At 33.6% G+C, this 14,101-nt stretch overlaps 2 protein-coding genes across 2 annotated transcripts; one reads left to right on the top strand and one right to left on the bottom strand.

Moving 5' to 3' along the window:
- Positions 1-4,106: 4,106 nt before the first annotated feature.
- On the bottom strand, positions 4,107-7,651 carry LOC114284736 (tetraketide alpha-pyrone reductase 2). The gene is made up of 6 exons (XM_028227682.2): positions 7,294-7,651; positions 6,221-6,393; positions 5,475-5,663; positions 5,178-5,340; positions 4,695-4,884; positions 4,107-4,551 (listed from the first exon to the last, which is right to left on the bottom strand). Exons 1-6 carry the CDS (start codon positions 7,397-7,399, stop codon positions 4,410-4,412), a joined length of 963 nt encoding a protein of 320 aa, XP_028083483.2. The 5' UTR covers positions 7,400-7,651; the 3' UTR covers positions 4,107-4,409.
- LOC114284735 (3-ketoacyl-CoA synthase 6) lies at positions 5,545-10,815 on the top strand. The gene is made up of 2 exons (XM_028227681.2): positions 5,545-5,680; positions 7,966-10,815. Exon 2 carries the CDS (start codon positions 9,004-9,006, stop codon positions 10,495-10,497), a length of 1,494 nt encoding a protein of 497 aa, XP_028083482.2. The 5' UTR covers positions 5,545-5,680; positions 7,966-9,003; the 3' UTR covers positions 10,498-10,815.
- Positions 10,816-14,101: the final 3,286 nt, after the last annotated feature.

Genomic DNA, 14,101 nt, shown 5'->3' with positions numbered 1-14,101 from the left:
TAGGAACCCAATTAAATGCATCTTCCTTAGTGATATCAGGCACTAAAGAAGCAGGAGTAAATGTTATAACCTGCTGAACCCAATCAACTGCATCTTCCTTAGTAATATCAATGCTTTGTCACAATGGCAGAAGCTCTAGCATGCTTGAAGTTGGTGTGTTGTACACCATGTTGAGAATGAATCTTGTTCATATGTTTCAATTCTGGATAAATTTTGTACATATGTAGCACAACTCTTTTAAATTTAAGAATGGTTAGGGGAAATTATAATACTAATAATAACATGTTAATCATGGACTATTGATTTTGCATGACATGTTGCAATTTTATGAAATGAGAGCGGAGGGGATCGAAATCTGATGCTCTCTCTAGTCTTCTAACATGAGACTAAGCTACCAATACGTATTACTGGGGAAGGTTACGATTTAGTTTAATCACTTGAATGTATGTATATTGTTTAATTTTTGTCTGAAAAGTTGTTCAGGGGCTAATAGTTGGTCCAGTTCTCTTTTGCTTTTTGACTGTGTAAGAACATTATAAGTGCTTTGTTTAAAAACTTGAAATGTGCTTTGTGGTATTTTGCTTTTCTGAGGTGTGCTACTAAATTCTCTTGTTGTTTGTTAGAAGAAAGACGGTAGTTGAACTTGTGCTTAGTAGCAGGAATCATTGGAAAGGGAGACGATTCTCATCTAGAATTGCGATTCAGTGATTCGTAGCAAGATTCGTGATAGAGTCACGTCTCCATCGAGATAGAATCGCGGATTTAACTGGATGGGAGTGATGCACAGAAGGGGAGAGAGAGAGAGAGACCAGGCTGCGAAGAAGCAGCAGCTGCCAGGGTTTATTTTGATGCTTATGTGGTAAGTTATAAACATGAGAGTTGGGCTTGTGCTTGGGAATGTTTTTTAGACCCATACAAACATTTGTTTGGGCTTGTGAGCTGTTTTATTTAGGCCTAGTTTGGGAAGATTAAATAAGTGCACTTTTTGACTTTTTGGTCATGTTTGATTCACAAGATTAATAGTGAAGTATTAATAATCCTATTAAATTAGTGTGGTATTCACTATCCAATTGGATTAATATCCATTGAATTAATAATCCCACCTCTACCCCATTACTAATAATCCTACAAATTTGTTGGATTAATTATCCATTAGATTAATAATCCTAAACTAAAATGTTAAAACAAACATAGGATAATTGGGCCCACGGATTATTAATCCTAATCCCATGTCCTAATCCACCCAATCGAACATGCCCTTTATGAAATATGGGTTGGGTTTGGGTTGAGTTTGAAGTGATGTGTTAGAGAGGTGATGTGACTTAAATAAGATGATGTGAGTTAAATAGGATAGTGACTTTTTGACTTTTTGTCTTTTTTCATTGATGCCAAACTTGGCCTTAGTGTTTGGGGTACCAGATGATTTGCATCATAAACATGAGAGTTGGGCTTGGATTTTTTTATTAGACCCAGACAAGCATATATTTGGGCTTGTGGGCTGTTTTATCAAGTGTTTGGGTTACTAGATGGTTTGTATAACCATCACGAAAAAATGGGCTTTTGGGCTGTTTGCTCCACAAATTCAAATACAAAAAATATATTTACAAAATAAATATATTTTAATTCTAAGTAAAATCTAACAACACAAAATAAAATACAATTTATTATAGTTATAATATATTTCAAATATTAATTGAAGAAAAAAAATTATCTCACAATAAATTTTATATATTTTATTTAAAATATACATTTTATATATAATATATAATCGTTCCCAACTCTACTTTTTTCATTTATAATATATATATATATATATATATATATGTCAATTTATTTATTAAAAAAAATATGTACATCAGTACATGTATGTCAATTTAAAATAAAAAAAATTATATAGATAAATTAAAAATATTATTAATAAAAATAACACATAAGCACTCCTAATCTACGACTCCTCTAAGTGGCCACTTTCCCCTGCTCCCACTCCCGCTCCCGCTCTTGCATCGTGCAACTAAGAACTTGTGAATAGAGCTAAAGATTTATTTACAGAAAACTTTATTCATACCAAAAAAAAAAAAAACACCACAAGAATTTTTGTAAATTAAACTCATCTCTATGGGTGTCTTGTTTTTGTAAATTAATTTTGTATGAATTTTGTGTCTATATATATCATTACCATTTATGTACTTGTATATTTTCCTAACCCAGCACTGAAAATTAAAATTATCTTTCAATAGGACATTTTGCATCGTGAATTCTGTTAAGGGATATGCCGAAATTTAATAAAATGTATGGTCTCGTTGAGTGTGTCAAAAATTATTTGTGACTAATTCCTTATCATGGGCAAAACTATTTAAGAATTAAGACTGGACTATTAAATGTGGTTCATTGTCTAGTTTCAAGAACAAATAACAGTGAAATAATGAAGATGAATAAAACAAAAAGATTACTTGAGTTGTTGTCAAGGGTCAACACTCTTTTTCATGAGATAAACTTTACATTACATACTCTTAAGTCCTTGAAAGGTAATTAATAAAATCTGTGATTTTTATTTTAGTCTTCAAGAGATCGCAGTGTACAACGCAGCACATATAGAGGATACAAGACCAATATTTGCCTCTATTTCTCTAACTACTAACAATTATTCCCAAGTTGTGGGAAACTACTCTAGTCCTACAATGCCTAGTGTCCTTCACGCAACTTCTATTAATAATGTATTCATTGTCTAAAGCTTTCCTAACAGGCTGCCACATCATTTATGACTTGTCCAAAAGGTGTTTCTCGAAGCCATCTAGACCAACCATGTTGCAAAACTGAGTCCTCGACAGAATTCTCAACAGAAGATGTCATCCTCAGCAAACACATTGTTAGTTAGCCAACAAAAACAATGATACTGAGGAAACAAATACAGATCTTGACATGATTTAAAAAATCAAGTGGGAAAAAATCAATTGACATATCAAGTTTTTGCGAGGAGCTCTACTATTTGGATTCTTGTATCAAATAACTTGGCTGTCAGAGAATATCAAGGGGGAAAGCTTTCATATTGTTTTTTGCAGCACCCTAAGGTAGTGTTTGGTTCATTGGAATGGAGTGTAATGGAATGATCATTCCACCAAAATGTCCATTCCTATGTTTGGTTGACGAAAAAAATAATGAAAAATACATTTCAAATGGAATCATCATTAATCATTGTAAGGGAATGATCATTCCACAGGGGAGCCTAAGGAATTACTATTCCATTTCATTCTATCTCATTCTAGTGAACCAAATAGAGCATAAATTGCTTGAGGTTGTAATTTAGTGGAATTTGGCTTTATGGGGAGTACTGGCTGGGATAATAAGTTTCCATTTTTATAGAGTACTTTCTAACTTTTTCTTGTGGGGTAGGGGGTTGTGGGGGAATCCTTGATGCTTGGACTGTTGGGGAGAAATTAGTATTATGTTGAGTGTCTTTCTGTATTGGCCCCAGAGTGTATTGTGTGCAAAATTCCATTATGCATTTTGTGCGTGTATGGTATATTGTTAATTGGTTACTTGGCCAGCTATGTTAAATGGACTCAGTTATGTGTCGCATGAGAGTATATATGTAAGTGTTAGATTCATCTAATTCTCTTGCTAAGGACACCAGGACACAATTATATTTGTATACTTTATTAAAAAATTATGTCCAAATTTAGAAAACTTCCGCTATCGTTATATATCCTTTCCACCTGTTGTAAGAATTACCTCAACGTCATCATACTCAAGGTACTTATACTTTCATTATGGTCTACTCATTTTATATTTGCTTCTTTTATCTGGTTAACAGATTTAGTGGTTCAAGTGCAAAATTGATGCATGTATACGTTGATGTCTTTGATCTGTGTTCTAGGATCCTGGGCAAGTGCAAAATTCCAAACCAAAACTCACTAGAGTTATCAGGTAGAGTCTGATACAGTTCATTAACTTTTCCAAATTTGTGTTGTATAGTTTTTAAATTCTTTCCTTGTTTAGTCCTCGAAAGCTTTGTTTGAATAACAAACTTGTAAAAATATTATTGAGGAAGATAGATTGCATTCCAAAATGATGATGTTATCTGTCTTAAGCGTACTCATTTTGTCTTTGTCAGTCATTGTGGACTTCGAGTCTCCAACGAGATTCTTGCACAGTTTTTTTAATAATTGATTTTTCTATTTCTCACTTACAAATTGATGAGAAATAACTAATAGAGGCCTTAAACACAGCACATTTTCAGTTCTGTGGTGGTGCAAAATATTAATGAGAGCAATATTGGATTTCTCTCCATCTTGGAGAAACAGTTGAATTATTTTCAACAATTTTGTCTTAAGTTTGGGACAAATAGTCAAGTCCTTGAGAATATAATGAGCACAACTAGCTGAAAAAGCCTGCAGAAAACATTATAGACCTCACAGAAATCCCTTTTCTTGAAAACTTTTGATGCAGTCACCAAACATTTGATCGAGTGTCTTCAAAGGAGGGAGCCCCAACTGAATAATCTTACTGCTATCCATGCTGTGTGGGTTGTTATCTCCTTTTTGGCTTCTACAACTACACAAAGTAGTAAAACACTTGTAAGCACTAAATATTTAGTGGGGAAAAAGAATTGGTTTGTTTTGCATACCAATAGCAATGCTTTATAAATTTCAGAACCAAATTTGAAGGTATAAGAACAAACACTTTTTCAAGCTTACTTGTCTTCAAACGGGTAGGATGGATATTTGGTCCTTAGCATCTTGATGATCTCTGACCAATGAGCTACTGAGCTTGAACATATGAGCCTGCCTGATGCTTTCCTTTCCTCCATTGCTAACAAATGTGCAGCGACAACATCATCTATATGCACAAACCCTACTGTTGTATTTGGGTATTCTCCTCCCAAACCTGACAAAAACATAAAAATAAAAGGGATTGTTAAGATGGGCTTTATGGCTGGTCTAGATGTTTGAATTGGCCATCTCTTGCACCCAAATATAACTGCTTATTCAGTTTTCAACGTGCACAGGGAACTCTTCTTGCTTTTCCTTTCTCCCTATGAATAACTGGAGTCAATTTGTTTTTGGTGATGCAGCATGTTGTGATTGTAGAAATGACAAATTGTTAAATATAAATACACGTGACCTTGCCCAAGAATGTTGTTCTTTTAAAAGATTATATGATTGGTTTATGTATATAACCTTTGATGATGGCTAGAATCAATTGGAGTGTACTGGTTGGTTGTGGTGTAAGCAAGGGACCAACAACGAAAGAGGGGTTCACCACCACTAGATCAATCCCACTTTCCTCTGCTACTCTCCATGCCTCTTTCTCTGCAATAGTTTTTGCATATGCATACCACATCTGATGCTCAAGCAAGAATTTTACTCAACATATTAGTAAGTATTATAAAGATGCAATTAGAAGTTATGCATGTAAACATGGTATATTTTATTCTCATGCTTTTAAAAATATGAAACAGGTTCAAGTGAAATTACATTGTAGCGTTTGCAATACTCCAGATCACTCCAGTGAGATTCATTTAGAGGAGAGACTAGTTGGACATCATCACGGTATCTTATTGAAGAGCAGGAAGATGTCAGTACAACCCGTCTCACACTGGTTGCTTTTGCGCAGGAGCTCAGAACATTCAGTGTGCCCTTTATACATGGATCAATCAGAGTTTCCTGCAATAGTAGGAAAGGTATAAATCTTATTTTGCATGTGTGTAAATCTTATTCTGCATGTCATGAACACTTTAGAAATAATTCAGTTTCATGCTTGCCAAATCAAAGGAAAAAGTGAGTTGTCTGACTTGGACAGTTAAATTTAGTAGAGTTTGACTGCAAGTTTGTCTGCCCATTCTAGTCACCGAGCTAAGCATTTCTCATGTTGCAGCTAAAGTTAGGTTAATCATAATAACCACATTATGTGAGGTTAGGGTGTTGAGATTTTGATTAGGCATTCACAGAAGCAGAAAGATTGAAATGACCTACACTCCTGTTGGAAGTAATGGTAGAAAAATTATTAGTGTTATTCTTCTTTCAATGAAGGAATATATAGGTGATAGATATAGTATCATACATGATATAGATATAGAGTATCAGAGATGAGCCAATAAATTTTGCTTCTTTGGATGAATGGGAATTGCCTGTTAGATATGAAATGCATTGGGTTAAAGTTTTGAATATAAATTTAAAACAATCAATGTGTGTTTCTGTATGAGGGTTCCGAGATAACTTGCCTGAATATTCTGATCACATGGTACAATAACTGGAGATGCAGTATGGAAGACCCCTTCAACTCCCTGTACGGCCTGGTCGAAGCTTCCTTCCACCATTAGATCAGCTTTGAAAATCTTTAGTCTCTCCTTGGCTCCACTTAGCTCCCAAAGGAAGCTTACCTTTTCCACATTTTCTACAAGAAAAAGAAACAAGTACATTAGTTGTAGTTACCGCGCTGCATTATATTCTCATTGAGGAGTAATCTGGGGTGTTATGTTTTTAGGCCACAACTAATTTCTAATTTGGATCACTGCTCAAGCGATACATGAAACAAAATTGCTGCATAAGCTTGGTGAGAGGGGGAGAGAGCTGTGAGTGAGCTGGGCTCAGAGCATGTGAAGCTCATCAGTTCATCAACTCTCTCTATTACAACACACTGAGCTTAGGCTTATTAACACTATTTTCTAGTTTCAATTGACTTGTTCATCGATTAGGAAATATTTGATTGTTTGGTCAAGCATAAGACAACAAAAAATTTTCCAATTGGCTCCGTGTATATATATAACCCAACACCGAAAAAGATAGCACTCTGAGTCCCAGGTAGAAAGTTTTAGAGAATGCATGCAGACAAAGATAAAAAGAGTACTGAGGCAAATATAGAATAAATAAAATAAAAGAGATTAGTGTTTATTTGAAGAACCATAATATCCATGTGTCATACCTAGAGTGGGGTGATAATCTATTAAAACAGTGTTTTGTGTGGTGGTTGAGAAAATGTTGAAAAGAAATGAAAAAATGTTGTAGTTTTGGGTTTAGGTGAGAGTATCTTGAATTTACAAGTGCTGCTAACATGTCTCATATATTTTTGTCATTCAAATATAGCATTAGAAGATTAAAGTAACGAGGAAACACTCATAGGCCTTGAAAGAGAACCCATTTGATTTTTTTTTTTTTTTAGGGGGGATACAAGTGGATATTTGGAGTTAATATTAGATCAAAAATTATAGTAAAAACTTGTTGCAGGAGACCATTAGACCTCCATGATCTGCAGGAAGTCTTAGCTTATTCTTTGGCTGTAGAACTAAGAGAGCACCTGGATCTCTCACGGTTGTGCGGACTGTGTGACCATTTTCCAGCAGCGACTTCACTAGGTAAGCCGCTATGAACCCTGTGCCCCCTGTTACACAGTACTCTGGCATCTTTCTCTGTCTCTGTCTCTGTCTCTGTCTCTGTTTCTGTCTCTCTGGTTTGCTAGATATATATTGTAGCGACTTTGATGGCTTAGGTTAAAAAAAGAAAGAAAAGAAATTAGGTCATGTGCCATGCATTTCACTTTGTTCCTACTTTGTATATTGATGGGTGGGAAGTGTGTGAACAGAGTTGTGTCGGTGTGCATTAGGTGATGCTCATGGCTTTCCAACAAAAAAAGATTAATAATAATAATAATAATCATGTCATGTTACATTCGTTTCACTTTCCACAGTAATTTTATGAAGGAAAATGTAGGTGGGCACTCTATTTTGTTCGTCGAGTAGAACTTTTGTACGTAATTCTCATAATGGTAATCATAATCATGTTGCCTTCTGTGATCATTTTATTTCAAACTAAAACAATCGCTGTTGTGATTTGTAATTGATGAAATGACACTGCCACAGCATTTTTTTTATGACTTTTCTGTATAACAAATTCATCTGTAGATTCGTTTCCTTGTTTGTTTTTATGAACTGAAGGTTCTTTTTCTTTTTGGTTTATAAATTATATGCAGTAGTGAGGAAATCAGCAAAATCCAAGCATGAGATGACAGGGTTTTGGCATAACATTATAGGCAGATTATGGTTGCTTTTCACCTATGATTTTCAATAATCTATCGATTCTAACCAAACACCCAACTCACCAATCCTTAATTTTTTTTATTTAATAATTTTTTTGTTAGATTTCTTCGAAGACAAAGTGGGTGTTTCGGATCTGACCTTTTAGTGATTTTTTGTTTTTATTTTTATTTTTGTTTTTTTTGTTTTTTTGTCTCTAGTGAATTATTTTTAAAAAATTAATTTAATTTTTTACTTTTTCAGATCATCTAATCGAGTAAAATCCAAAGGGTAAATTATAAATACACATATGAGATTTGCTTAAAATACAGATTGTCTCTTGTGATTTTGAAAATTACATTTCACCCCATTAAGTTTATAATTGCATAACAAATGACTCATTTTATTAATAAATAATTAAGTCAATTAACAATTTTTAATAATTTTAAAAATATATTTTAATTAATAATTCATACAATTTTATTTTATTTTTTGTTAATTTTGTTAAATCAATTGTTTTGATAAGGTGGTATTTTTAATTTTTCAAACTACATAAGGTAATTCGTATTTTAAATAAATTTCAAGTGATTTATTTATAATATATCTAAATCCAAAAGTATAAAATTTTAAAAAAATTGCTAAAAAAAGAAAAAAGAAAGTTAGTTTTTGGCTTTCTGTTGCCTTTCTTTTCTAATTTGCTTTTCAGATACTTCTACACTAAATGGATCAAAAAAGTTAAATTTTTTTTTTAACACAATTGAAAAAAAAATTCACTAAAGCTAAAAAAAAATAAAAAAAAAAAAGGCGCCGGATAGGAAGTCGAGGAAAAGGGTACGAACACATTTAAGCTTCTCATCTGCCTCCATTCATTACCCTCCTCCACCACTGCACACAGCCTTTAAATCATCACCCCCTCCCACTCCCAAATCACTGCCCCAAGCCACACTTCCCTCTCGCATCCAACACCTCTCTATCTCTCTCTCTCATCAAAAACAATGCCTCCAACATTGCCGGAGTTCTCCAAATCCATCAAGCTTAAATATGTAAAACTAGGTTACCAATACCTCGTCAACAACATTCTCACCTTCCTTCTCATCCCCATCATGCTTGCCATTCTCATTCAACTCCTTCACTTAGGCCCACGAGAGCTCCTTACCCTTTTCGCCTCTCTCCGTTTCGATCTTGTCCACATTATCCTCTCCTCCTTCCTCATCGTCTACATCTCTACCTTCTACCTCTTGTCCAGACCCCGAACCGTCTATCTCATAGACTACGCTTGTTTCAAACCATCCTCCTCTCTCCGCGTCCCCTTCGCTACTGGTATAGAACATGCACGTATCATTCTTGGTTCGGAGCCCAAATCTGTACAGTTCTATATTAAGATTCTAGAACGTTCCGGGCTTGGCGAAGAAACCTGCCTCCCCCCCACCATTCATTATATCCCGCCCGACCGGTGCATGGCTGCTGCAAGGAGAGAAGCTGAGACCGTTATTTTCTCTGCCATGGATTCTCTCTTGAAGTCGACGGGATTGAAACCAAAAGATATCGATATTCTGATTGTTAACTGTAGCTTGTTCTCACCGACGCCATCGTTGTCGGCCATGGTGGTGAATAAGTACAAGTTGAGAAGTAATATTAGGAGTTTTAATCTCTCTGGGATGGGGTGTAGTGCTGGGCTAATCTCCATTGATTTAGCTCGTGATGTTCTTCAGGTTCATCCAAATTCAAATGCTGTGGTTATCAGCACTGAGATTCTTACTCCCAACTGTTATTTCGGAAAAGAACGAGCAATGCTTCTTCCGAATTGCCTCTTCCGAATGGGGGGCGCCGCTATTTTGTTATCGAACCGGTGGTCAGACCGCTGGCGAGCAAAGTACCGGCTCGTTCACGTCGTTCGAACCCATAAAGGCGCTGAAGATGAAGCTTACCAGTGCGTTTACCAAGAAGAAGACCCGGAAGGACACATGGGCATAGCACTGTCCATCAATCTCATGTCGATCGCCGGCAAGGCGTTGAAATCCAACATCACCACCATCGGACCGCTTGTTCTTCCCGCGTCCGAGCAGCTTCTTTTTCTCGCCTCACTGATTTTCCGGAAAATCTTTAAAATGAAATGGAAGGCTTATATTCCGGATTTTAAACAGGCTTTTGAGCATTTCTGCATTCATGCAGGCGGGCGAGCGGTGATTGATGAATTGCAGAAGAACTTGGAGCTATCGGCGGAGCATGTGGAGGCGTCAAGGATGGCGTTGCACCGGTTTGGGAATACGTCGTCGTCGTCACTTTGGTATGAGCTGAGTTATATAGAGGCTAAAGGGAGGATGAAGAAAGGTGATAGGGTTTGGCAGATAGGGTTTGGGAGTGGGTTTAAGTGTAACAGTGCTGTGTGGAAGTGTAATAGAACTATCAAGAAACCAATTGATAGCCCATGGGTTGACTGCATCGAAAGGTACCCAGTTCATATTCCTGATGCTGTCAAGTTCGATTAGTTCTGCTACAAATACAAAAATGTATTACGTATTGGATATATATTATGTTAGTGATTCTATTACCGATTTATGTGTTCCTAGGGTTTTTAATATTTGACTAGATTTAGTAAGGGTTATGGTGTGATAGAGATATAATTTGGTACAATGTCTCACATGATAAAGATGGGAAGGTAAGATGATATTCTACTTCTCTATTGTATTTAATTGCATTTTCTATTTTTGTGTGACAAGTAGTCTTTAATTAAGAGCAATACATAGAGCATTTGATTATTCTTGTTTGTAATGAAGACTAGAAATATTCAAGTTCCCATTCTCAAATTCGTATGATCTTTTGTAGAAAAATGTTATATTTTACTCATGTTATCATTACTTTGTATAATTCAGGATTTTTTTTTTTTTGTATGGAGATAATTATTAAATAATTAATATAAATAAATGATATCTTACCATCTATTTTGGTGAAATAAAACAATGAAAAAAAAAATTTGATATAACCGTTCTTTTTTTCCGTTCCAAAACTAACTAGGTTGAATTATGCAATAATTTTTTTTTTTTTGATCGGCGAAAAAATAAAATTTTATTGATGAAAATAACAAGTAAAATTTTTTGAAAGCATAAAAATTTTAAAACATAATTTAATAGTCATGAATGTTTTGAAATGTTAAATATTATAGTTATATCTTGCCATATACCTTTAAACTTTTATTTGAATTTCATTTTAGTCCCTCATATTTTAATTTAAATAATTAAGTTTCTAGACTCTCCACAATTCTAATGGGATGGATTTTGGCGTGGTTGAATAGGGCATATCAGATTTGAAAAAAAATAGAATAATCTAATTGGGTTCGAGTTGGGGTGGGGCATTAGTAATTTTTTATTTATACCCTACCCAACTCGTTGATATAATAATAAATAAATAATAATATTATATGTAATATTTACACAATATATTGTTTGAGTTTTTATAAAATAAATAATATTTGACAATGTATTATTGAGTTTTCATTATTTATATATAAAATATAATTTAAATATCTATTTAATATGTAATATATTTTTCTTGTTATAAATATTATTTTTTAATTTTCATTATTGGATTTCAATATTATTATTAAATTTTTAATTGTGTTGTGAATAGAGTAGGATCAGAGCGAGGGTTTGCGGTTTTCGAGTGGGGGTAAGTGTGCCCCGACCCATACCCTACCCTCTCTTATCCACAACACAATTAGAAACTTCAATGGTCTGGATGCAATTTCTAAAAGCATATGAGGCAATTTATATTTTAAGTAAATCTCAGAGGATGTATTTGTAATTTATCCAAAAAATATATATTAATTATAGCATAATGGAGCGGTTTCAAAGGCAGATTGTAATTTTCAAAGTTTAATCCATGGTTAGCAAATAGATTTGTGCAAATTTAATAGTTTTAACAGATTATACGATATTTTACACAGCTCTATCTACACATGAGGCCACACAACCACTTTTCCCTATCTAACCTTTTCTCAAATTTTATTTTTGTTCCTATATGTTTCAACTTTCAATCAAATTTTAAATGGTAGGATGACGGGACCGCATCAAAACATGAGTTGAAGTTTGACAATTTATTTATTACAATTAGAGAATAAAAGACCAAATTAAAATTTGAGTTGTAGCTAGAGATTAAAAGTATAATTTATCCCCCCCACCCCACATAAACACACAAAAAAACAAGATGTTTTGCATTTGACAGGTGACTTAAGTACGGGCGGAAATTGTGTCGTGTCGTGTCGTCTTAGATTCATACCCAAAACACCCAACACTAATACGACTAATCTAACTAAACTTGTCAGTTATTTTGACACTAACATGACCTATTTATAATTGTCTTAACTCGAACACGATACGTCTAACATGGTTAGTATAAATTATAAGCAGATTGTATAACTTATTTCAAGCAAACTTGTTTTATATCACATAAATAAAAGTAACTTATTTAAACATTATTACTTTCACGAGGATAATGCACGAAGGTATAAACTTAACCGAGCTAGGCCAACCCATGGTCATGGGAGTGGAAATGCTAGACCTCTTAGGTCATTTGATCGGGCTAGGCCAGGCCCGACGTTTTCCAAGCAATGCATTATGCTCGGAGTCCAGTTACATTTGAATTATTTACGAGTTAATTTTTATAATTATATATATATATTGTTATATATTTATTTATAAAATTATTTTCAACTTATTTAACCTAGTGGTCATGCATGAGTGCAAATTAAATAGATATATCTTAATGATTCATAAATAAACTACATATATAAAACATAACTTTTTCGTTGTTTTTTTTTTGGACATATATACCACTTTTACTTCTGCATAGGTACGCATCTATTCAATGCTTTTTTTTTTTCTTTTCCCTTTAGTGATGTGGTACAAAACAACTACTTTGCATACTACATGTAATGAAGCTTTTACTTATATTGCATTTAGAATACTCAATACCTAAAATACATGCTATTCTATTTTGTTTTGAGCAAAGAATGTCATAGAGAACATAAAACAGTTCGAACACATGAGGTATCATTATGTTTTAGAGAAGTTGATGATTTTAAAAAATTTCACGATCATATCGTTCAATAATTCCGATACTGTCACACAAATGGCCCTTTTTAAATTTTCTAGAAATCTTTAATAACCCCTTCAGTTTGTGAATATTTTAGTAATATATATAGCATGCCCCCCTAAATTTTCTTTTGAAAAAAAATTATTGACCTGATGAGTGGTTATATACTAATGTCTATAACATATGTCCCCAACTATTTCACATGCGCGCGCGCACACATATATATATATATATATATATTACTATTTCACATATTATGGCGGTTTTGGGAACCGTGGCTACAGGCCATTTTAGCCTCAAATATAAAAAAAGCCTTTTAGCCACACTAACTCATTGATTTAAAAATAAAATAAAATAAAATAAAAAATAAAAAAAAGGCAGTGGTTGTCATGCACAGACAACCTACACTGTGACCAATCAGGCTAACACCGCAACCTTCAGGCAGTTAAATTACCATTTTGCCCTCATAGATCAATTTTGAGAAAAATAAGATTAGGGACAAATTTGTCATTTCAACCTCAAATATCATTTCAAACACATTTTTCAATACAACAACCAACCCAAAAATTTAACCCAACTTTCCAAACATAAAAACTAAAATAGCCTATTAAAATAGCCAAAAAGCCTCTAAAATAGTCACTTCTCAAACACCCACTATGTAATTCTATCAATTCTATTGATTTAGGATTGGTTTGAAAATAAGTCATTTTAGTAACTTTTTAATTTTTTGGTTAAAATATGATGAGAGATGATTTTTTTTTATTTTTTACAAAAAATATACAAAAAAAAAAAATAGAGTATAAAGGGAATTTTTAATTTTTTTTATATAATTTTTTAACTTTTTAATTTTTTTAATGACTTTTTCGCTATTATAGAGAGTTTCCAAACTTAGCCTTATTATGTAAATGTTATTTGCTATTTTTTTATTATAAAAAAAATGAGATCTCTTATTTATAAAAATTATATCAACTATTAAAATGCCTTAAAATGACTGTCCAATAA

The sequence above is a fragment of the Camellia sinensis genome, chromosome 10 (assembly GCF_055761805.1).
Source record: "Camellia sinensis isolate YWXY chromosome 10, ASM5576180v1, whole genome shotgun sequence".
Lineage (NCBI taxonomy): Eukaryota > Viridiplantae > Streptophyta > Magnoliopsida > Ericales > Theaceae > Camellia > Camellia sinensis.
Note: the sequence above shows the minus strand (reverse complement) of the source record. Positions and strands in the feature narration are given on the sequence as shown.

Coding starts and splice junctions, on each gene's coding strand:
- LOC114284736 (XM_028227682.2), bottom strand. CDS start 7,399: ATGCCAGAGTACTGTGTAACAGGGGGCACAGGGTTCATAGCGGCTTAC. Junction 5,341..5,474: donor AGTATTGCAAACGCTACAAT/GTAATTTCACTT, acceptor CTTGAGCATCAG/ATGTGGTATGCATATGCAAA. Junction 4,552..4,694: donor TCCTACCCGTTTGAAGACAA/GTAAGCTTGAAA, acceptor TACTTTGTGTAG/TTGTAGAAGCCAAAAAGGAG.
- LOC114284735 (XM_028227681.2), top strand. CDS start 9,004: ATGCCTCCAACATTGCCGGAGTTCTCCAAATCCATCAAGCTTAAATAT.